This window comes from Mus musculus, chromosome 14 (assembly GCF_000001635.26).
Source record: "Mus musculus strain C57BL/6J chromosome 14, GRCm38.p6 C57BL/6J".
Lineage (NCBI taxonomy): Eukaryota > Metazoa > Chordata > Mammalia > Rodentia > Muridae > Mus > Mus musculus.
Window position 1 is genome coordinate 12,030,899 of NC_000080.6, and position 24,887 is coordinate 12,055,785.

The 24,887-nt window shown below is 42.1% G+C and overlaps 1 protein-coding gene across 2 annotated transcripts in view; it reads left to right on the forward strand.

The window, feature by feature from the left end:
• Ptprg (protein tyrosine phosphatase, receptor type, G) overlaps positions 1-24,887 on the forward strand; it is a 688,602-nt gene that overhangs the window by 477,459 nt on the left and 186,256 nt on the right. For both annotated transcript variants that reach the window (XM_006517956.4, NM_008981.3), the window contains exon 5: positions 6,443-6,538. In XM_006517956.4, coding sequence (XP_006518019.1) covers positions 6,443-6,538 — 96 coding nt within the window. The remainder of the gene's footprint in view (positions 1-6,442; positions 6,539-24,887) is intronic.

The following is a 24,887-nucleotide window of genomic DNA, read 5'->3' on the forward strand; positions in this document are numbered from 1 at the left end:
GTTTCCTTCTTTAGTTCACTGTGATCCTCTGCCCCCCCCCTGCGCCCCTCCCCCCCGCCTTGGATGAGAGTGGTGTGTAAGGGGAGCAGAGTTTTCTAAGAGATACTCTAACTGCAGCACTTGAGCATCTGAAGAGAAGATCTGCACTTGAGGGTTTCCTCTCTTTGAGTTGAGGCAGTTTCCATTTTTTTTTTAAAATTTCATTTGTAATTCATTTTTTACACTCCATATTCCATTTCCCACCCCTCCCCATCTACCCTTTGACTGTTCTACACCCCACATCTCGTCCCCACCCCATCTCTTCGTGGATGGCCCCACCCTTCATCCCACCTGACCTCTAAACTCCTTGGAGCCTCCAGTCTCTTGAGGGTTAGGTGCATCATCTCTAAAAGAACACAGACCCTGCAGTCCTCTACTGTGTGTGTGTGTTGGGGGCCTCATATCAGCTGGTGTATGCTGTCTTTTTGGTGGTCCAGTGTTTGAAAGATCTCAAGGGTCCAAATTAATTAAGACTGCTGGTTCTCCTACAGAATCACCCTTCTCCTCAGCTTCTTTCAGCCTTCCCTAATTCAACAACAGGGGTTAGCTGCTTCTGTCCATTGGTTGGGTACAAATCACTGCATCTGACTCTTTCAGCTGCTTGTTGAGTCTTTTGGAGAGCAGTCATGATAGATCTCTTTTTGTGAGCTCACCATAGCCTTAGTAATAGTGTCAGGCCTTGGGACCACCTCTTGAGATGGATCCCTTTGGGCCTGTCACTGGACCTTCTTTTCCTCAGGTTCCTCTCCATTTCCATCCCTGTAATTCTTACAGACAGAAACAATTATGGGTCAGAGGTGTGACTGTGGGATGGCAACCCTTTTTCTCACTTGATGTCCTGTCTTCCTGCTGTAGGTGGGTGAGTTCTATAAGTTCCCTCTCCCTACTGTTGGACATTTCATCAAAGGTTCCTCCCTATGAGTCCTGGGAGTCTCTCACCTCCCAAGTCTCTGGTGCATTCTGGGGGGGAGGGGTTGCTCTGACCTCCTATTTCCTGAGGTTGCCTGTTTGCATTCTTGCTGCTGGTCCTCAGGGCTTCAGTCCTGTTCCCTAACCCAATACCAGATCAGGTTCCTCTCTAACCCCACTACGCCCCCTCCCAACTTGTCCACTTTCCCTCCCAAGTCCCTCCCTCCCTCCCACTTGTGATTGCTTTCTTCTCTCTCCCAAGTGGGACTGAGGCATCCTCATTGGGCATTTCAGCTTGTTGAGCCTTTTGAATTCTGTGGACTGTATCTTGTGTAGTCTGTATGGGTTTGTTTGTTTGTTTGTTTGTTTATTGGCTAATATCCACTTATTAGTGAGTACATACCAGGTATGTCCTTTGGGTCTGAGTTACCTCACTCAGGATGATATTTTCTAGTTCCATCCATTTACCTGCAAAAGGCAGAATGTCCCCATTCTTAATAGCTGAGTAGTATTCCATTGTGTAAATGAACTACGTTTTCTGTATCCATTCTTCTGTCATGGGACATCTAGGTTGCTTCCAGCTTCTGGCTATCACAAATAAGGCTGCTATGAACATAGTGGAACACATGCCGCTGTGGCATGGTGGACCATCTTTTGGGTATATTCCCAAGAGTGGTATTGCTGGGTCTTCAGGTAGATCTATTTCTAATTCTCTGAGGAACCTCCAGACTGATTTCCAGAGTGGTTGTACCAGTTTGCAATCCCAGCAGCAGTGGAGGAGTGTTCCTCTTTCTCCAAATCCTCTCCAACATGTGTTGTCACCTCAGGTTTTGATCTTAGCCATTCTGACTGGTGTGAGGTGGAATCTCAGGGTTGTTTTGATTTGCATTCCTCTGATCACTAAGGACTTTGAACATTTCTTTAGGTGTTTCTCAGCCATTAGAGATTACTAAGTTGTGAATTCTCAGTTTAGTTCTATACTCCATTTTTTGATTGGGTCATTTGGTTTTGTGGTGATTTAACTTCTCGAATTCCTTATATATTTTGGATGTTAGCCCTCTATTGGATGTGGGGTTAGTGAATATTTTTTCCCAATCAGTAGGTTGCTGATTTGTCTTATCAACTATGTCCTTTGCCTTACAGAAGCTATCCAGTTTGATGAGGTCCCATTTATCAATTCTTGATCTTAGAGCATGAACCATTGGAGTTGCGTTTAGGAAATTTCCCCCTGTGCTCATGTCCATAGTCACAGTCACCTGAGAACTGAGTTGGGCACACACACATAACATTAAACATTGGAGAAGGAGTTCACATTTATGAAGCTGTCCTTTCCTTCCCCTGGATGATCTGAGTTAGGTTTATTAACATGTACTTCTCTTGACCACCATCCATCTGTCTTAAGCTCTTTTTCCATGTATCTGCCTAAGTTTGACATTCTAAGAAAACAGTAGTCTTGTCTCATTAATGGTACTCCGTCTTTTAAGCATTGACTGTGTCTTCATCTGTCACCACGTCTTACACAGCATCACCATTAAGCAGACATTCTTGCCAGGTGTAAGGAAACCCAATGATGAAGACCTTGATCTCTGAGGGGAATGGTCACTTTTCTATAGTAATATAGTCTTCTTTTTTCAGAAGACTATATTATTTTTTCTTCTTCTTTGAAAGTGTTGGACATTGGAGATCTTGCAAAGGCTTGCTTCTTTTGCCTTACACTCATGGCAATATCTTATACACAGAGTGGTAATGGCTGATAACACAAAATTCGATATACTGTAGGTGGTCAATAAATGTGTGAAAAATGACAATAATAATGATAAGCCTCTTCTTTCAGATTGATCATTTGTGGTTCACTCAACTTTACATGCACAGTGATGCAAACTGAAATACATACACACACCCAACCACAGTGCACTGAGAATTTAAATGAGAGCAAAACTGAGCAGTGTAAGAAGGCAGGGAGTATCTTAGTGTCCTTTGCACCCAAGGCCATGCAGTATTGCCAGTTGTTGGTGCCATCACTGTACCTACCCCACATTGCCCAGGGCTTGTGCGAGCATCTCTCCACATGTATTAGCACTGTGCCTGGCCGGTGATGGGACTCCCTTTCCAAGTATCCTATGATGTCATATGGTGTTCTTGGTAAGGCATACCCTGGCCTGGCTAGATGGAGGATTGTCTAGTTTTTCCACTCTACTTGGTAGGCATGATTAGACCCTTCCTCATCACCCTGGCTTTGAAAAGTTGACACAACAGGTCTCATGACTTTGTCCCACAATGCACTCATTCACAATGCACTATTCAGATGGTACATTCTGTGGAATCTGCCATACAATACTACTACCTCTATTCAGTGTACCAGGTCAGCGTCACTATGACATGGGTTTATCCCAATACTAGGGCACAGTCATACAATCATAAAGGGAGTGTGAAGCCTTTCATCTTCTTTTGGAAGTGGAAAACTGATAGAACAGACTGATAACTGAGTGCAGAGTTAATCCTGGATTGCATCCTGCACCCAGAACTGTAAGATGATCTGTAATGGGCTTTTATTGGGCACTTACTAAATTTGAAAGTGAACCGAGAATTGGATAATATGATCACATGAATGTGAAATGTCCTTAGTATAACAATTACGCAGTGATCATGTAAGAGGATATCGTTATTCTTAGAAATTACATACTTAACTATTCAGTAGCTGGGACCCACTATCTTCCTCTTCCTTCAAGTGATTGAGTGAAAGATGAAGGTATAGTAGCAGAGATGTGTCTGCAGAGACAGTGCCAGGGCCAGTGGGATGGAATGTAAGGTATTATGGAGCCTGGTGGTAAGGATGTGGCATTGTTAGCAGACGTCTCTGTCACTGGCCTTTCCAGGCCTTTCCCTCAGCTTATTGCAGCATTTGTCTTTGGTAGAAATTACTATACAGCAACTATTCTTCATGTTTATGGAGTCTTTGGTGGATTTTGGTGGTTGCTGTTATTGCTGTTGTTTTGTTTGATGCAGTCAAAATTTTCTATGCAACCATGTGCCTTAACCACCCAAATTTGAGGATTACATGTGTATATCACCAACCATAGTTTGGGTGTGGCTTTTGAAAATAAATGCAGAAACCTTGCAGGCCACTGGAGATCTTGGGGATCTGACATTGGAATGATAAATAGCCAGAAGGCAAAGTTAAGTCAGAGGGACTAGGTATAAGCCAAAACCAGAGTCATGAAGACTGAGTTAACCAAAAACCTTTGTCAGAGATGTCTTTGCAAAAGTAATTGCCGGTCTCTACCCCAGTATTTTTCTCTTCATAACAGGTTGCTAGAGCCCAGTTAATACAGCAAAACTTTGTTCCTTTATTTACTTTATCTTTAGATAGCTCCACATGTGAACATAATTCAGTAAACTGCAACTTGAAAGCAATAGCAAGGGAAATTGATATTTCTGACCTGCACTGACTCTTTAAAAGACATTTTATTATCCAGGTGGGTGGAGCCTCGACTCAAGCATTGTTATCCAAAACTGCATTTCCTTCCCAAGCTGTAAATGAATGCACCCTTGAACAGATCTTAGAATGTTTTCTATCTCATGCTTTATATTCAGGTGCTACATTAAACACTACTGCCCCTGTTCCAGGGCTGAAGCACAAGAGCTTTCTGGAACGTACTTACTTCGAGAGTCTGAGTGTTAAAAGGAAACTGAAGTGTAATTTTCTGAATAGACTTGTGTGAGGATTTTTTTCCCTTGATTTAACAGCTTTGAACCTGAAGCCACTGACCCAATATTAAATGGTTTGAATCTATACCTCAAGTAGTGGATTTTTCTAAGTGTAAATTCATGATGTCCAAGGCTGTCCAAACCACCAGCATTAGTAAGAATTCAAGAAGATGAATTTGTGTTAAAAGAGAAGATGTCCCAAAAGTGTCTCTTTCTTCCTCCCATGGATTCCTGAATTTCCCTAGAAATTGGTTTGTTGCCTCGGCCTCAAAACACCCTGCAGACATGAACTTTTTCGGTACTATCTTAGTTCATTTTGTCATGGCAGCTCCATTCACCTTTGGCCTATTCTTCAATATCAACCTCTCCAAGCTCCCAGCTGGGATGTGAACATCCTTTCCATTAGAGGCTGTTTTGGCTCGGCATTTAGGAGCTGGGGAGAGCACTATAGAGAAAGATAAGATTCACCATAGAGTAGCTGAGTGTTTTGAAGACCCAGGGTTGTCCTCAGAGACTGAGTCCAAGGAATCCTTGTTAAGATTATGGTTTACCTTTACAGTTTTTATTCTATGTGTGCGAGTGTTTTGCCAGCAAGTAGATCTGTATATGGCTTGTGTGCCTGGAGGCCAAGAGCTGTCAGATCTAGAGTTACAGGTGGTTGTGACTCTGTGGGTCCTGGGAATCAAACCTGATTTCCCTAGAAGAACATCCAGTGTTCTTAACCACTGAGCCATCTCTCCAGCCCTCTCCCTAGGACTTTTAAGAAGTCTGCTGGTGTTAGCATGTGGTGGTGTTGCCGGGTGGAATGGGGATGAGATCTGACACTGTGCAGTATGTTGTCCTCATGGTTTTTATCCGTATGACCATCCTGCCAAGTAGAAACGCTTGACTCTACGTCGCGAAGCTGCTGGAGAAAATCATCCGCTCCCTGAGGGCCGCCTAGACAAGGAGGCAGGGCTGCTGGAGTAATAATATATGCAGGCTCAGGAGGCTTCTGTCATCCTTCAGTGCTTAGTCTTTTTAAATATCAGGGTGCACTGAAGTATTCAGACTGTGTGGTGACAACAAGGTGAGGTACCTGGGTTTTGTCTCTTTAGTAAGAAACTAAGTACAGAAGAGGGTGCTTCAAGTTGCCCTGAGAGCACGTGGAGTTCAGAGTCCCTGTGATGCAGTTTGAAGTGACTTGACAGACACGCCCTGAAGCACTTCCCTTGCCTTTACTAAATTCCATCTTCCTAGAGCTTTTGAAGTACATTCAATGATGTAATGTATGGAATAGCTCTAATGCACACAATAAACGATAACACTTATTTCATGGTTTTTATCATTATACTTGTTTCTTGACGAAATTTCTGACATACACCCTCCAGGTGTTTCCCGTAATCTGAGATATGGCTTAAAATCTTCTGTGTTCAACTCACCTATCATGTGTTGATAATGTAACGTTCAGGCTACGCCTCACAGGCTTAAGTTTTCTACTTGACTGTGGTGAACTATGTTCAAGCTTTGACTCTTGGGAAGGGTTCATCGTGGCTCTGGGTAAAGGCCAGAGGAATGCTCAGGAGTAGTTAGTGTTCTGGGCAGTGCGATACAGTCAATTGGGTATTCTGAGGTAAATGGCAGGCTATGTGGGATGCGCTCTCACAGGCTCTAGCCAAGGAGAGCTGTGGATTTGAGAATAGGCAGGGCGTGGCCTTAGAATGTGGAAAAGAGGTCCTCTGCACTATTCCCTACTTTTCCACAGGTTGGAATTTTTTTCTAATACATTTTTTAAACTATTTTCCAGATGCAGATTTTCTTTTACAACCCAGACGACTTTGACAGCTTTCAAACGGCAATTTCTGAGAACAGAATAATTGGAGCTATGGCCATATTTTTCCAAGTAAGTTAACGGTGGCTGAAGTACTTCAACCAGAGAGTTCTTTGAAATTTTTCCCTTAATTTGCCGAATTGTTCCATGTTTAATGAATGCATCTGTTTTCTAGTTCACACCTGTCTAAATGGAAGATATTTCATATTGTCTAATGCGTGATTTAAAATGTAAATAAGTATGTTTAGAAACATAATGAAAATTTTTGCATGAATTATTCTGATTTTATTGCTACTTGACTGTCGTGCAGATTGGGGAGCACATTTATCATCTAACTTACTTTGTGGCTGAAGTGTTTCGAACAGGTTCCTTTAGAATAATAAGAGGCAGATGAAAGGGAGGTGGCTTTCTTTCCAGCCACTTTGAAATTCAACATTACCTGAAGAAGCATCAATAAACAGCATCAGACACTTACTGGGAAAGACCCTTTCTTTCCATCCCTGAACTCCATGGTAACTTGTCCTTCCTGAGACTCTGTCCAAGTTGGTTCACTTATGAAAGGCGGTTCTCCATCTCTTGTTTTATTTAAGATAGAGTTTCACAGTGTAATGCAGACAAGTCTGAAACTCAGTAATCCCCCTGCTTTAGCTTTTCTGCGCTGGGACTGCAGGTGTGAGCCACGGTACATTCTTTTTTCTCTTCTCATGTATCATATTGATTACTGCTCATAGCTCTTATATCAGCTTTTAGTGAAAGGTGCAAACCTTTTGTTCTGTTTTAGATAATGCCTCTCAGGTATATTCATTCTCTCTCTTTCCCTATCTCTCTCTCTCTCTCACATACACACCCCCCAACCCCGTCCGTTCGTGTGTGTGTGTGTGTGTGTGTGTGTGTGTGTGTGTGTGTGTGTGTGTGTGTTTAAGAGCACATGTGGAAGTCAGAAGGCAACTTACAGGACTAGTTTCTCTCTTTGACCATGATCCTTAGTTTTTTTTATCTGACGTTGTCAAGCTTGGCCAAGGCAAGTGCCTTTACCCACTGAGCCATGCTCCTCTCTGCAACTGACAGAGGCTGGAATGCCTTTGACAACAGTGACAGCTCACTCTCAAGCAATTTCCACCTGGCTGTTAACCCATTGTTTTCTGACCTTACCTTCCAACAAGATGCTTTTTAAATAGCTGGCTGTTACCTCCCACCCTCCTTCAAAGCCACTGTGAGCAACCAGGCCCTGTTCTGGGGGGCGGGAGTGGGGGTGGGTAGGTGAGTGGGTGCTGTTTGTATAGGAAAGGATACTTTGTAAAATGCTTTGAATATTGATTTAGATGCATGCCTCACCAAACTATTTGAATTCTTTTCTTTCCTTTCCTTTCCTTTCCTTTCCTTTCCTTTCCTTTCCTTTCCTTTCCTTTCCTTTCCTTTCCTTTTCTTCTTGATTCTTCCACAAACATTGATAAATGTAGAACCAATTACAGTCTTGGGCAGGCAAGCCATCAAAACCCTTACCTGTAAAATCTAGGTTTTGAGTATTTGAAATGGCTCTAGGACACAGCTCCTACTTCATGTATGAAGAAGTTGAATGTACATTTCATTGGTTTTTAGTTTACAATGAGTCTCAGCTTGCTGTCCTAGAGACAAAACTATATAGGGCATATAATAAAAAGAACAGAATTGTGTTGGACACATCTGTACTGAGCTGCCTCCTTCTCTTCTGGGTCAGGGCACCTGTGTGCTGAGACATTGGAGCTTACTTTGTGTCTACAGCAGAAAGAGAAGTTCAGTGTGGTTATTTTCTGTTTTGAATCTCCTTGTAAAATGAACCATACTTGCAGAGGACCTGGAGTCCCATGTCAGGTGACTCACAAGTGCCTATAACTCCAGCTTTAGGGGATATGACCTCTTCTAGCCTCCAAAGAGCACTGTTCTCAGGTGCATACATTGACACACAAACACACACATACACATAATTTAAAATAAACCAAAAATCCTTTAAAAAGGAATAATAAGTATGAAAATTTGTTATTTGTCTGAAGTATAGAGAGGTGAAGGTGGTTGCTGTGCAAGTTTGACCTGAGCTCCCCTGAGAACCCACATAAACATGTGAGGAGAGAGTTATTCTCTGACGTTCACACATGCATATTCCCCCACCCCACACACACACATCACGTGTGCATACGTGCGCGCACATGCACACAAACCTGTATACACACTCATCATGTGCACACACATACACATCATGACACACACATGTGCCCACACTTGCATGCACATGCATGTGAACACACATGTATACACACATCTAAATAGACACACTCCTCACTCTTACCTTGTCCTTGGCTATTATGGTTTCATAGTCCAGGGTGACATGGTACAAGTAACAAGGCCAAGTTCTGTGTAGATTTTCAGGTTCAAAGGAAACTCCATTTCCCCAAATTCTGGAGGTTAAATAAAAGCTAGCATCCCTTAGGAACTCGTGAAACTGGTTCTTTACCAAAAAAAGAGCCTTTTTCCTTATCTGTGACAGAAAGGACAGATGGCGAAGGTGGTGCCTGTTAGCACATTCCTGTCTCCAGGCTCCCTCAGCATCACAAACCCCATTAAGCATTTCAGTATCCACCAGCATCCTTGCTCTTCTGGCTTCCTCCCCATCCTGAACTTCTTGTGCTCATGAGCTCTTTATAACTCTGTTTGGCTATGCTCTCTCTTTAGCCAGCACGCTCTATGTCCCACTCCTATCTCCCTCCTCCCCTCTCTCTATTTTCCTACTCTCCCCCTCTCTCTATGTCCCCTTTCTCTCACTGACCTGCTCCTGCTTCTCTCAAGGCCAAGTTCAGTCCACTACTTTTTCTCTCTGCTCTGGATTCTTCCAGATACTCTGGCTGTTCTCTCTCCTTTATCTACAACAAAACCTTCCTCTTTACCATACCATGGAGTGGTCCTGTTAGGTTTGTATATAGGCGTTGGTCCTCCAGTTGACAAACCCTGTTGTTCTGAGTAATCCTGGTACTTTCTCTGCCTTCACTGTGGTTAGACCTGTAGGGTTCATAATGTTGTCAGAGCATTGTATTGAGCACAGGCCCAGCAGATTGACCAAAGAGTCTTGTTTTGATTAAATTTAGTTTCATAATTTGCTTTACTGTAGATCATAGACATGATTTGTTGAAACTTTCAAGTGTTTAAAAGTTTAAATATGGGAAGGTTTACATAAACTGCCTTGCTGTTATCAAGGTGAGGAGTGTCTGCCTTGGAGGGAAGTGTCTTCCCATTGTAACATGGCGTATTTCCGGTGTGATGGAAGCATCTGCTCTCAAGTCCACATACTCTTAGCGTTGCTTTCCTGTCCACGAACTGCAGAAACTTTGAGCGGCAGCTGGCATCTTTTCGTAACAGGTTAACTTGAGAATCCATCTTAGTATTAAAAGTTAGCAAGTGTTCCCTGTGAGCCCAGATGAACCACTTCCATGTGCAGACACATGTGACTGCAGTGCTGGTCCACAAAGCTGAGAGCCACTTGCCGTGAAGTTGCTGGTAATCAGGCAGGAATGTATCCAGATTATGCCCCATCATCTCCAAGTCACACAGACCACCTTTGGGCTCACAGGCCTTAGGAGAAAAAAAAAAAAAAGTAAAACTAAAGTTCCATTTTAAAGGACTTAAAAATTTATTTTTCAAGTAAACACTTGGCAAAGGATAAAGGAATTTGTTGTTAAATCATTCCAGAGAATAAATGATTAGTGTAGTACAAAAATTAAAATAATTATCTTGTTTTTTAGAATAGAACTTTGAATATTCTCTATTGTTAACCTTGTTTGAATGCTGATAAAAACGTAAAACGCTCTGAGAATTATTAAAGTAGTCTTTTAAGCCATTCTCTTATTGTAATGCCTTCCATGGGTTACCTGGTTAAACAAATAAGGACATACTGATACTTGTGTGAGCTATGATCAGGAGAATAATTAGGCAATTTGTGGAATGATATTTTGCTTTTAAAATAATAAAATAAAAGACTGAATTGGCTTCCCTTGAAGTTTTGAGGGGAGAATATCTCATATTCAGGGTAACCACACTTTGTGTAGGGTTGTATTTTTTTATCACACACCACCACCCCCCCCAATTAGATTTGCCTTTTCTTTACTTCTCATGTATACACTGTTTCTTCATTGTGCTTTATTCTTCACTCATTCCATACTTTCCTGTTTCCCACCAGGACTGAGTGGGAAACCATGGAAAACCTGAGCGCTTCCGATCTGGCAAGCAGAAGTTTGCCGACAGCATCCTATGGCCTCTATTACTGCTGCGTTTGCCCAGAACACCAGAGGACTATTGAGTTCATTGACTCTCAGTGCAGTGTCCCAGGCATAGGCATTCCCCACTGCCTTCCCCCGACTGCCTTCCACGTGCATGTGTGACATTTCCTCAGCTTATCATTGAGTCTAGGGAACTTCAAGGTTGTGAATGCAGAAGGCCTTGAGAGTCAAGTACAGTTAGATACCTCTCCCTCCTGTTTCAGTCTGTGTGGAATCACTTCTAAATCTGCTCTGAATGCAAAGATATGAAATGGCTTCCATGACAGGAGGGGTGCAGCCAGTTAGTGTGGCTCTAAGAAGTCAATACCCTGTGTTGTACTTGATATTAATATTAGAGTAGAAATTTTGAAATATTTTTCTTTTTTGAACATGTTTTTTACGATTTTAAATTTATACTATGTGTGTGCCATGTTGGCATAGGAATCTGGAGAGGCTAGAAAAGGTTGTCTACCCCCAACCTCCCACAGAAAGCCCGAGTTACAACTGCTTGTGAGCTGCCTGATGTGGACCAGCGCTGTTTCATTTGGAAGGAACTTGAGTCCTCTGGAAGAGCAATTGCCCGTAGCTGCTGAGCCATCTCTCTAGGCCCCCTGAAGTATTTCTTCATGACAGCCCATCTTCAGGAACCCTTGGTGCACTCTGTGCATCTCATCTGAGCCGTTCTGTTTTCACCAGCGGAACTACACCCTGTCTCTCCACTTTCCCGTTCTGTTTCAAGTCTACCTAGGGTTCAGCTGTACACGACTGGGTTTCCCTGAGGTCTGTGAAGTCATACACCCCTTTTCCTTTCTGCCCTTACTTCATAGTTGAAAGGAAATATTAGAATTCAGAGTTGCTAACCTATTCTTTCTATCATGTCGGCACTGCAGACTGCTTAATTATTTTTCTCCATCTGGAGAGGCTTAGTAATTAAATGAGATGGCAGCACCTGGGATTATTTATAGACATGGAGAAGGCAGAAGAAGTTCTTGGTGACTCATTGATCCAGAGCTGGCTCCAATGTTTCTCCAGCCCCTGCCTTTCACCTTCCACTTCTGCACCCATCAGAGGCAGATAGGACTTGTCTTTTTTTGACCTGCTGTGACTCCCAGCCTCACATCTTATGTAGAAGCTGTTTTGTTTCATGTCTCCTCTGGCCTCTGTGCCATGAGCTCATTGTGGGCCCGAGGCCCTATTCATCATTGCATCTTTTATATAACTTGCATGTGCAAATACTTAGTTGACCTTAATATTGAGGTTCTTCAGGACTGATTGCAGTTGGGTATCCTTACAGTCTGTCAGTGAGCAAGTATTTGAAATGCTCACTGGGAGGTGTGGTACCTGGGAAGTGGGGTGTAAACTCTGAAACAGAAGTCTATGGCTGTTCTTCTTCCTGTTTCTAACCTTACCCACCTTCCCAGGGCCTCATACCAACATTCTGCCTCAGTTGTTGCTCAATAGGATTAAATTAGAGGAACCCCCTTAGAAGTTTCTCACACCATCCGTGTGTTTGAGAAAAGGCATTGTCCAGGTGGCTCTTAGTGCTTGGCCCATAAAGATGCTCGTTATATCAGAAGTGCATGATTCTTGATAGGTAAGGAACATGAATGTGTCTTGTGTTCACGTAAACTGATGGTTTCCAATCTGGGTGTCACTAAGCCATCTAAGGTTATATAGTATTAGTAAAGATGCCTTTCTACATTTGTCTGCAATCCTGAAGGAGCAACAGGTCTCAAAATTTTTCAATATTGAATTCAGAATCCTAAAGGAATATTTATTACCAAGGCTGAATGAGATCTATGTATCTGTGCCTGAGAATTGTTTTGCAATGCTTCCTACCAAAGTGCTTTTATGTTTGTCAACAATAGATGAAGAATATGTGAGTCCCGTTGCTGATGGGCGATCTCTTGGGCTTGTCTTGCTGTCTCTTCATTATCTGCTCCTGAAGGTCTTGCTGTGATCCTTGATGGCTGGCTTCTGTTTCCATGCATCTGGAATTTCCTTGGTTTTCCCTGCAGTTATTTGTGTCTGTTTTTCTCCTTCAGATTCGCTTCAGGTTTTTTCTCCCTTTTTCATTCATTCACTTGCTGTCTTGTTCACTCCACAGTGTTTATCAGACAATTTCCCTGTGCCAGGCTCCATGAAAATGTCGAAGGGAACCTAACATTGTGTCCTCCTCTCAGTGGAATCAGGAGCAATAATATCACAGGTGACCATATGTCATTCTGTCCTTAGAATGAAGGAAAGATAAAACAGGTCAGGTAGATTATACTATCAAGAGAAAAATACATTATTTTGTGTAATTTCACAGTGATGAATATTTCATTTCAAAAGCATGCAGTTTCCAGTTGTGGATTTTGGGATTGGCCCCCTGTTTTTCTTTTGTTCCACTCTTTTTTAAACCACCAGTACCAAAGCATAAATCAGGCTTTTGTTCATGGTGACCTAAATAGGTATTTTTGAAAAATATATTCCCAAGGAATTTTCTCTGCCTTTTTTATTGACAATAAATTATTTATCACAGTTGTAGATAGCTCTGATTTCATCCTCACCAGTTCTGCAAAGTAGGAGGCAAGGGTATGAATCAGTAATTGTATTCAACTGCCAAAATTTTCCCCACCATTATTTGTCTGTCTGTCTGGTGTGTATATTTGGTGTGTGTGCATGTGTATGTATGTGTGTATATGTATGTACACATGCCTGTGCACAAGTCTATGATGGGTATTGAGCCAGAGGACAACTTTCAGAAAGCCTTTTTCTCCTTCCACTCAGAGCTGTATTCCTAGTGGGGTGCTTCCACCTTCCAGCACGCATCTCTACCTGTGGAGTGTCCTCACTGCCCCCCAGGAACTGTTCTTAGTTCTGGAAACATGCACTTGTGGTGAAGAACTTAGATTGCTTTTCCCACGATCACATTAAACCCATACAGTCTTGCCGTCCTCCGTGTGAGCTGCTGTTGTCTGACTGTGCCCTCCACCGTTTTCCACATCCTTGCTCTGAGCCTGTCATAAGTTCAATTCTTTCACTACATTACATACAAGTGCAATTTCAACATGTTTTGGGTTGATTAAGAAGACTTTTTTTATATACACACAAAAATTAAAATATGTATGTTCCAGTTAAGCTATTTTAACAGTTAATTGATTTCATATAACTTACCATTAAGTAAAAGCCAGAGTCATTCTTAATATTCAGATGTAATTTTAGAGCTGATCTATGGATGTACAACATGGAATTTATAGCCTTATCGGGTGTTTTCAGCACATCGCCTGTCTGCAAATAGCCCGTGATTCACATTCCCTCCTAGTGGATGCTACAGAAGACCATTTAATTATGGGCAGAGCATTACATAATTAAGAGACTTGAGTTCTTTGAATGTGACCATGTGAAAATCTATTCTAATTAAATCATTGTACTTCAAGAACGGTTACCAAGTCTTTTGCTTTTGCACATTAAGTGGTAGTTTGGCATTGCTGTCACCATTTGCTCTCATACATGGCACAGAGTCTTCTTGTCTTAGAGCTAGAGATCTAGTCACTCCATGGCAACTGCGTAGTGATGACCAATAACCAAAGACAGGTCTGGCTCTCTGGAAGGATGAGTGAATACCACTGTCTCCTGTAACTCTCAGGAGTCCTCCAAGCCAGGAGTGTGAGTTTTATGACTGAATCCCAATGTTTTTCCCTAGATGGAACTCTCTGGAGTATGCTTGTGTAGGGTGTCTTCATGGATCAGATTCCCACACAGGGAAGTTTACACCCAAAGCTTAAAAGCCAGTGGCAACTCCTCACCCTCTCCTACCTCAGATAAACTAGTTCAAAAGCTGCTTCTTTATGGCATTAAATATTACAGGCTGGCTACCACTGAGGGACAGTGCTAATATATATAATATTATAATATTCGATAATAATATTAGATAGGCAGCAATTGTGGAGCCAACATTTCTACAAATGAAGTCTATCTTCACTGATGGTGCTCTTTGTCAGAACCAAATCGTTAAGTTGGGTTTCCATTGCAGAGGTACAAGAGATGTGTTTGCCATCAGTCAGTTATCATCGTGGTCTACAAATGCTCAAGGTCTCTCTTCATTTTGCAAATACTTAAATAGTTGCTTTCTGGTCCTTTGTCCTGAAGCCTTCGATTCTACATTTTCTTACACTCACTAGGCATACCATTATGATTTTGATAGCTACCATTTTCTTTAGTGTTTGTTTGTTTGTTTGTTTGTTTGTTTGTTTTACGAGACAGTGTTTCTCTGTGTAGCCCTGGCTGTCCTGGAACTCACTCTGTAGACCAGGCTGGCCTCGAACTCAGAAATTCACCTGCCTCTGCCTCCCAAGTGCTGGGATTAAAGGTGTGCGCCACCAGGCCCGGCTTTTTTTTTTTTTTTTTTTTTTTTAAGCTCTACATAAACAAAACGTTTTAAAGCTCTGAATAAACATGGCCTGTGAGGTGTGGCTGAACAAGATTAAGATGCCATTGGTCATTCTGGAACATCTTTTAAGGGAAATGGGGGCGGGGAATATATAGGGGATTTTGCTCCCCAGGGGACATGCAGGCTTGTGTGAATATAACTTCACTTGTGACAACTGAGGTAGTATTGGAATCCTGGGGCATCGAATGGTTAGAAATCTTGGATGCTGCTGCAAAGATCCTCAATGCATAGTGGAGGTCCTGAAACAAAGCCAGGCCACTTATGTGCCTTCAGGTTGAGAAATTCTGCAAAGTGACTGAGAACAGTAATGTTTAATCTCAAGGAGCTACTCAGGGAGGGCTGATGGTGTCATGGTACAGGTTGATGGAATTTTTGGAATGATTAGCAATCTCAGGCTCAACAGACCCAGTTCTGGCTGGCATAATCCTGGATATCTGAGATTCTAACATAAAGTATAAGCAGTTAACAGGCAAGATCCTTGTTTCTGTTGTATTTCTAAGTATTATGGCCTTCTTAAGAGCTCCTGTGGGTATTTCTTCTCAGACAGCAGTGTTAGAAACAAGCACCAATTTAATAGAACACTCACTGAGATAGGGAAAAGTAAACACAGGTAAGTGTGTGCAGATTCCTTTGAACTTAAATCAGTAAGCAGTATTTGAAACCTCAGTGAATGAAGATAAGGCATGTTTAGAAATGGCTGAGTGGATAAAACATTTATCGCACATGCTTGTGGATAGGAGTTCAGATCTCAGAACCAGGTAAGACCAGAGTAGGTACGATGGTGGCTGCCTGTATTCCCAGTACCCCTGAGGAGAAACAGAGAATCCCCAGGCCAATGTGGCAAAGCTAGACCAGCAGCAACTATCGTCAGACAGACCCTATCTTAAGAAGGAAGAGCCTCTGAGCACACATACACACATGTTCACGCATGTCCACTCACACGCAGTAAGTGAGTGAATGAGTGAGCAGTAGAAAATTAACCTTTCTCTTGTGAGGGTTGCAAGAGTTTCCCTTCACAAACCACAGCAGGAGTACTCTTGCCATAGCAGCAAGGGATTGTCCCAGGGCAGAGGTGTGTGTGTGTGTGTGTGTGTGTGTGTGTGTGTGTGTGTGTGCGCGCGCGCCTGCCTGTCTATCTGTCTGTCTGTCTATCTTTGTTTCTCTGTGTGTGTCTCTTTCTCTCTGGAAGAAAGTTCTCACTCTGTAGTTCTTGCTGTCCTGGAACTGCTTATGTAAACCAGGTTGGTCTCAAACTCAAAACTCATAGAGATCTGCCTGCCCCTGCCTACTGAGTGCTACTGAGTGTTACTGAGTGCTACTGAGTGCTAGGATTAAACTCTTATACCCCAAACCTAGCGCTTGAGGTAGGATTTTTATTCTTGAGGCATTTGTTTTATTTTATAGATGTGGAAGGAGAGGCATGTATATTTTGGTGTAAATTATGCCAAAATTACACAGCCTGGTGCATTGCAAAGTCAACATTTTGGTAAGCACAGTCTGTCTCAATTCTTTGTAGAAAACAGAATCAGAAAGTAGGGTTTTCCCTTGAAGGGGTAGATGAAGAGGAATATACACTTTCAGGTCACTGTTACTTTCTCTCTTTCCCTCCTTCCCTCCTCCTCCCTCCCTCTTCTGCCCCCTCTGCCCCACCCTGATTTATCTAGTTCAAAATCATAAAATAGTTTCATGTATAGATACAGTTAGTGTTTAGCTTTTGGAATCCTCACTGCCTGGCCCTGGTGTGTTTGAAGAATCATTAACTCGGTGTAGCTGGGTCCTGGTGATCTTGTCTGTGCCGCTGTGTAGCACGCACAGCCCAAGAAGAAATGCAAGGTTCTCCTTGGGTCTTGTATGTAGAGTTTCCATTGTCAATACTCTATTTTCTCTGTAGACCAGGTATCTGGTTGTCTGAACCCAGCCGTAGCCCAAGGCTTTCATTTCATTCTGTTGTGGATGACATCAGTCCCAGTGTCTCTGTGATCTGCTTTCCCAAGACCAATGTCCCAACATAGCAGGGGTTCTCATATTTTAAGAGACCGATTTACACTGACCTTTTCTAGTTTGGTAGAAATCTAGTCAACTATATTTTTTTAATATTATGATAATGATCAAGGGAAGCTTGTAATTTTTTTGACAATAAAAATATACTTTGAGCACAGTCGCACCCACTTCTCTGTTCCTTCTAGGCTTCCTTTCCCCTCCCACTCCTAGCAATCCACTTTGTTCCCCGAGACAGTCTTCTTTAATCCATACACACACGATTTTGTGTGACTACATGAGATTCAGGAACTACAAGAGATTGAAGCATGTTTGTCTTTGGAGACTGCTTTTTTGTTGTTGTTGTTTGTTTGTTTAACCTTTTTTTAAAAAGTTAGATATTTTCTTTATTTACATTTCAAATGTTATCCCCTTTCCTGGCTTCCCCTCCAAAAACCCCCTATCCATTTCCCCCTCCCCCTGATTACCAACCCACCCACTCCCACTTCCTGGCCCAGGCATTCCCCTACATTTGGGCATAGAACCTTCACAGGACCAAGGGCCTCTCTTCCCATTGATGACTGATTAGGCCATCTCTGCTACATATGCAGCTGGAGCCATAAGCCCCACCATGTGTACTCTTTGGTTGGTGGTTTAGTCCCTGGGAGCTCTGGGGGTACGGTTAGTTCATATTTTTTGTTCTTCCTATGGGGCTGCAAACCCCTTCAGCTCCTTGGGTCTCTAGCTCCTTCATTGTTGACCCTGTGCTCAGACCAATGGATGACTGTGAGCATCCACTTCTGTATTTGTCAGGCACTGGCAGAGCCTCTCAGGAGACAGCTATATCAGGCTTCTGTCAGCAAGCACTTGTTGGCATTCACAATAGTGTCTGTATATGGGATGGATCCCCAGGTGGGGCAGTCTCTGGATGGTCTGACCTTCAGGCTCTGCTCTACACTTTGTCTCTGTATCTCCTCCCATGAGTATTTTGTTCTCCCTTCTAAGAAGGACTGAATTATTCATATTTTGGTCTTCCTTCTTCTTGAGCTTCATTTGATCTGTGAATTGTATCTTGGGTATTCTGAGCTTCTGGGCTAGTATCCACTTATCAGTGAGTGTATACCATGTTTGTTCTTTTGTGATTGGGTTAGCTCACTCAGGATGATATTTTCTAGTTCCATCAATTTGCCTAAGAATTTCATGAATTCATTGTTTTTAATAGCTGAGTAGTACTCCATTGTGTAAATGTACCACATTTTCTGTATCCATTCCTCTGTTGAGGGACATCTAGGTTCTTTCCAGCTTCTGACTATTATAAATTAGACTTCTATAAAGGTAGTGAAACATATGTCCTTATTACATATTGGAGCATCTTCTGGGTATATGCCCAGGAGAGGTACTTTGGGATCCTCCGGTAGTACTATGTCCAATTTTCTGAGGAACCACCAAACTGATTTCCAGAGTGGTTGTACCAGCTTGCAATCCCACCAACAATGGAGGAGTGTTCCTCTTTCTCCACATGCTCGCCAGCATCTACTGTCACCTGAGTTTTTGATCTTAGCCATTCTGACTGATGTAAGATGGAATCTCAGGGTTGTTTTGATTTGCATTTCCCTGATAACTAAGATTGTTGAACATTTCTTTTTTTTTTTTTCTTAGCGACTTCATATTTTTTTTATTTTATTAGATATTTTCTTTATTTACATTTCAAATGCTATCCCGAAAGTTCCCTATACCTCCCCCCACCCCCTGCCCTGCTCACTCCCACTTCTTGGCCCTGGCGTTCCCTTGTACTGGGGCATATAAAGTTTGCAAGACCTAGGGGCCTCTCTTCCCAATGATAGCAGACTTGGCCATCTTCTGCTACATATGCAGCTAGAGACAAGTGCTCTGGGATTACTGGTTAGTTCATATTGTTGTTCCACCTATAGGGTTGCAGACCCCTTCAACTCCTTGGGTCCTTTCTCTAGCTTCTCCATTGGGGGCCCTGTGATCCATCCTATAGATGACTATGAGAGCATCCACTTCTGTATTTGCCAGGCACTGGCATAGCCTCATGAGACAGCTATATCAGGGTCTCCCTTCAGCAAAATCTTGCTGGCATATGCAATAGTGTCTGGGTTTGGTGGCTGATTATGGGATGGATCCCCGGGTGGGGTAGTCTCTGGATGGTCCATCCTTTCATCTTAGCTCCAAACTTTGTCTCTGTAATTCCTTCCATGGGTATTTTGTTCCCTATTCTAAAGAGGAATGAAGTATCCACACATTGGTCTTCCTTCTTCTTGGACATTTCTTTAGGTACTTCTCAGCCATTCAGTATTCCTCAGTTAAGAATTTTTTGTTTAGCTTTTTTATCCCATTTCTAATAGGGTTATTTGGTTCTCTGGAGTCTAACTTCTTGAGTTCTTTGTATATATTGGATATTAGCCCTCTATCAGAAAAGAACTTCTGATGGAATCACCATCCCTGACCTCAAACTGTACTATAGAGTAATTGTGATAAAAACTGCATGGTGTTGGTACAGTGACAGGCAGGTAGATCAGTGGAATAGAATTGAAGACCCAGAAATGAACCCACACACTTATGGCCACTTGATCTTTGACAAAGGAGCTAAAACCATCCCATGGAAAATAGACAGCATTTTCAACAAATGGTGCTGGCTCAACTGGCCGTTAGCATGTAGAAGAATTCAAATTGATCTATTCTTATCTCCTTGTACAAAGCTCAAGTCTAAGTGGGTCAATGATGTCCACATAAACCCAGATACACTGACTCTAAAAGAAAAGAAAGTGGGGAAGAGCCTCATGCACATAAGCACAGGGGAAAATTTTCTGAACAGAACACCAATAGCTTATGCTCTAAGATCAAGAATTGACAAATGGGACCTCATAGAATTACAAAGCTTCTATAAGGCAAAGGGCACTGTCAATGGGACAAAACGGCAACCAACAGATTGGAGGCTGCTTTAGTTTGCTTCATATGGTTGTCTCCAGTTGTGTCTCCCTTCCTGAAGATGATATAACTTTGTTTTTCTTTACTGACACGCTTCGATTGTGCCACATTTTCCTTGCCTGTTCTGCTTTGAGACATGCAGATTGAGTCTATGACTTAGCTATGGTGAATAATGCTGCAGGAATATTATTCTGGTATCTTAGTCTGTTCTGTGACCCTGTAACCAAATACCTGTCAGTGGGCAATGTATAAAGAAAAGGAGTTTCTTTGCCTGGTGATTTACTGACTGCAGGATCCGAGTAAGGTGAACTAATGTGTCCCTGATCTGGGCTATATTGTGGGGGGTGGCATCAGATGGTCAGAGGAAGGTGTAGGCAAGAACGTTGAAGAATATACTGAAGTGGTCGCAGAGTGAAAAGAAGCCAACATTAAAAAAATAAATAAATAAATAAACACTCATTCCTGTGGAAACTCTCCTATCCCTGTGATACTAGCATTCATCCCTCTTTGTGAACATGGTCACGTGCAGTGATCTCCTGACTGACTCTGCCTCTTATATGTTTGTCTTTCAGTGCAGTTACATAGGGACCAGGTTTCCTGCCTGTGCACTTTTTGAGCATAAACCATACCAAACTACAGTACCATGTGAGCCTTTCTGTGTTTGTTTGTTTATTCTCAACTTTCCTCTTTCTATAACCCTTGATCTTGGCCACAGTGATTTGCCAACTGTGGTGTTTTTCAAGCTGCACCTCTTGTTTGTGATGTATTAGGAGGCAGTCTGTAGGGAGAACTTCCATCTTAAAAATAGCTAGATTCTTCCAGGTATTTACCCTGCCATGGGTAAGCATCTCAATGTGACAGTCTAATAAGCATGGTATTTAGAGTTCACATTATTTCTTTGTTATTAGTACAGGTGTCTGTTCAGAAAATGGCTAGCATTAAATCAACAACACCACCCCCCTTGAGTGTGGAGAGCACTGTAACACATAGCTGTGCATTAACATTCTGAATATATTTGTACATGGGCTCTCCTTTTCTTAGCTTATGTTTTCTTGGAAGAAGTAAATATTGAGATACATGATATTTGTACATACACACAAATTCCTAGGTATTTGTATATAGAACAGGAATACAATATCCCTCACTTGAGGTATATGTAGGTCAGGGTCTGCTGGAAGTTTAACATGAACCAGACCCTTGCTCAACTCTTAGCATTTAAGGAAAACATTTTAAAAAATATCAAAATAATAGAACTAATGAACTTAGAGCTTGCTTATTTGGAATTAGGACTTCTTCAAAGTTTTAGCAAGCAAAACCTTACTTTGCATTGTGAGAACACATTAATTAATCACCCACTACTGTGAATAAAATTGCAGTTGAAGGGTAGTTGGCTTCTGTATCAACTAGACAGTGACAATCCATTTTCTTAGTATTTTCCTAGCCTTACTTCTTTGGTTATAATAGAGGTTCCATATGTGACCATACAAGTGAACTTAGTAAGGGTCACTCCTGAAAGTCAGTGCCCTGTGGTTGGCTTGACTCATATTGTAGTATTTTCATCTGAAACAAGTCTTGAATCCAAGTCTTTGATCATTCATATCTGGGGACTCATTGATGCATCTTGATGAGGCCCTGCTTAGTGTTGTGAGTTGCAACTCCACCAGTCTAGCATCTCCAAAAACCTCTACTGAGCCTATGGGTTTTCTGTGAATTATTTCTAATTCTAAAGGCTTTTTTTTCCTCAAAAGGTCACTCTGTTTTTCTGAGGGTAGAACATGACTTTGTTCCACTAATCAGACATGACAGGTGAAACCCTAAGTCCTTTGGAGAGAGACTTCCGGTATCATTCACTATACATAACACTGTTAACAATAGCAGTTGGTGACACGTATGAGCTCTGTTCCACCAAACATCTGTGTAATGCTCTGAACTCCCCACTAAGAAGATTCTGATTCCAGAACCTTTCCAAAGGCTAGGAGCTCTTTTGATTATGAAATCAGTGTCTAAGATTTGGAGTGAGATATTCTATGTTAAAAGTCTAAATTTCCATTTACTGCCATAATCTTGTAATGGATGTGGCCTTCATTTCTTTTGTCTACACAATGGAAACATTACTTTCTGATTGATTTTGTTATAAGTTTAACATGTGATCATGTATTAAATAACTATGGAGAAATCTTTGTACCTCACAAAATAATAATAGTTTTGTATCTAATATTTACTTCCAGTGTGTATGAACAGCAGAACAAAATGATTGCATGTTATAAAAGCAAATAATAAGGGTGAAAATAATAATAGTTTTGATGATGCTAATTTGTAATGAGCAGAGGTAAAATACGGAAGTGACAGAGGCCACATCAAATGGTTACTTTCTGCAGTTACCACTGAGCATACAGTCAAGGGGACTCATCGTCTCAGCTCATCACCACAGCAGATCCTCCAGCCTGCTTGAATTTGGCAGATGCCTCTCCTGAATGCTTTGGCTGTGAGTCAAGGTCTTAAGGAGTTGCTATTGGTGCTGGAACTTGGTAATTCAAGAGGAGTTAACCAAATTCAAATTTCTTCAAGGAGCATCTCCATGTCTCTCTTACTACTGTCAAGTAGGGCTAATGTAATTATCAGTACGCTTTGGGTAGTGAAATAAGCAGTATTGAACTGAATCATGCAATTGGCTGGTAGAGAGACAAGGAACAAGGTACTCTGGACACAGATGCCTGCATGTTGGTTGGGGAGGACCATTGGAAGTCACAAGCCTCATCAGCTATCTCCCATCCCTAAGGGATTCCTTATTTTTTAGGAGTGAGTTTTCCCCCAGGTTCAAGAACATAAAAAACAGGTTTGCTCTGTGGCCTTATCGGGATGGGAATAGAATGCATCCTCTTCTGTGAGATGGTTGGTCATAGGCAGTGCAGCAGTAAGGTGAGTCCCAGGAAGTGTTAAATACTGTCTAATGGCCTTGCTGCCTGCTCTAATGATATGTGTCCTTAGTCCCAATGTGGATCCAGGTACAAGGTTGGTGTGAGAACCATGGCTCCCGTCATCACTGACACATGCACTTTCTGTGGGTGTCCTTTCCCTTGCCTCAACTTATTCCCTTTGCAGAGTTATAAGGTCACTATGGTGTGCCATATACAGTAACCAGTATGAATATTAAAGAATTGGGTAAACAATTTTAATAAAAAATGTTATCATGTATTATGCCTTGTGTGCATTGCTGATCGTACTCTCAATCCCAGAGGCACTGAGGTAAAATTAGAGCTAAGAATCAGTTTGATGAAGGTCTATATTGCTCAATTAAATCTAACTTCTGGCAATTACTAGCTGTAAGTTCTAGAAACTCTACCTAGCATGTTGTAGTCTTGAAAATAGGGCTGGTGATAACAATTCAACCTTGGACAGTTGCTTTAAAGTTTATATTAGAGCTTATAAAAAATATTGGACATATACTAAAACATAGTGAGTCTTCAGGAAATATCAGCTATTACTACAGTATAAAGTAGCAGCACCTATCATGTGCTTGTATTGTGTGACACAGGAAGGCACTGCTACGGAATGTGCCTTGACTCCTGATTTTGTTTTCCTCCAAGTTCCTTGGCCTGATGATGTGGAGTACAGTTGTCCTCAACAGTGGCTGCATGCCGGGTTCACTGAGCAGATTCTAAATGGCAGCGATGCTGGAATCCCATCCCAAGATGGAAATGCATAGCTGGCTCTCCATGTTAGCCTGGGTTGCATCTGAACCAACTATGCATTCAATATGCCCTCAGATCTAATCTTTAAAAATATCAAAGTCACATCTGTCCTTAACATGAAGCCCTGTTTTTTATCATTATTCCCTGATTGAGTATGACAGCTGTGTTTGCAGAATTTCTGTTGTGTTATATGTGATATATGAACTGGAGCTGATTGAAAATACAGGGTACTTCACAGACTATAGGCAAACCCTACATTTCAAAGAAGGGACTAGGGCCTATGGATTTTGTCATCGTTAGATGGTTTCGGTGGCTGATAGTCACCAAGAGGTGTGGCTTGAGCATAGCTGTATTTATTAGCTTCTTGAATAATTTCAAAGTGTGGTACAGATTGAGAGCTGTTGGCCTTAGCCTATTAAATGACCTCTCTTGGGGTTCTTTGATTGCCCTTTACCCCTCTGCTCTCTGCCCAGCCTTCCTTTGGGGTTGCACTTTTCTTAGCATCTTCTCAAGTCTTGAGATGCAGATGATCATCCTCCTAATGTCAGAAGAAAGTGGAATCACCTCTTTCTCCTAAAAATAACACCCTCCAGTTTAGATTTTCTTTTCATTTTGACCTGTGATCAGGAAGCCCTATGTTAGCAAGTGTCCTTGTCAGTGGGTGACCTTCTTCTTGCTCTGAGCTAGAACCAAGTTAGACCTGAGAGCCACTTGCAGTGCTAAAGCAGATTAGGGGCCAGGATGGGGCACGGGCTTCGCACCAACCTGCCTGTTCTTCACTTGTTCACGATGAGCAGGCAAGCAGGGCAGATCCCACTAGTCCTATTGGCTTCAAGCAAATGTGAGGATCAGGGAACTTGGTCTTGAGTCTGCATAACACTGGGGCCAGGGCAAGGCCTTCTTACCTCAGGCTTGGATGTGGCTCTGAAATCCAGAGGCAACTTCAGAGGAAAAGGCTGGGTTTATTTATCCTTTGTGTAACTCTGTTCCAGGATGGATACAGGGGCTTGTGAAGAGAACTGGGAGATGAGACATGGAAGAAAGGGTGTGTGTGTGTGTGTGTGTGTGTGTGTGTATGTGTG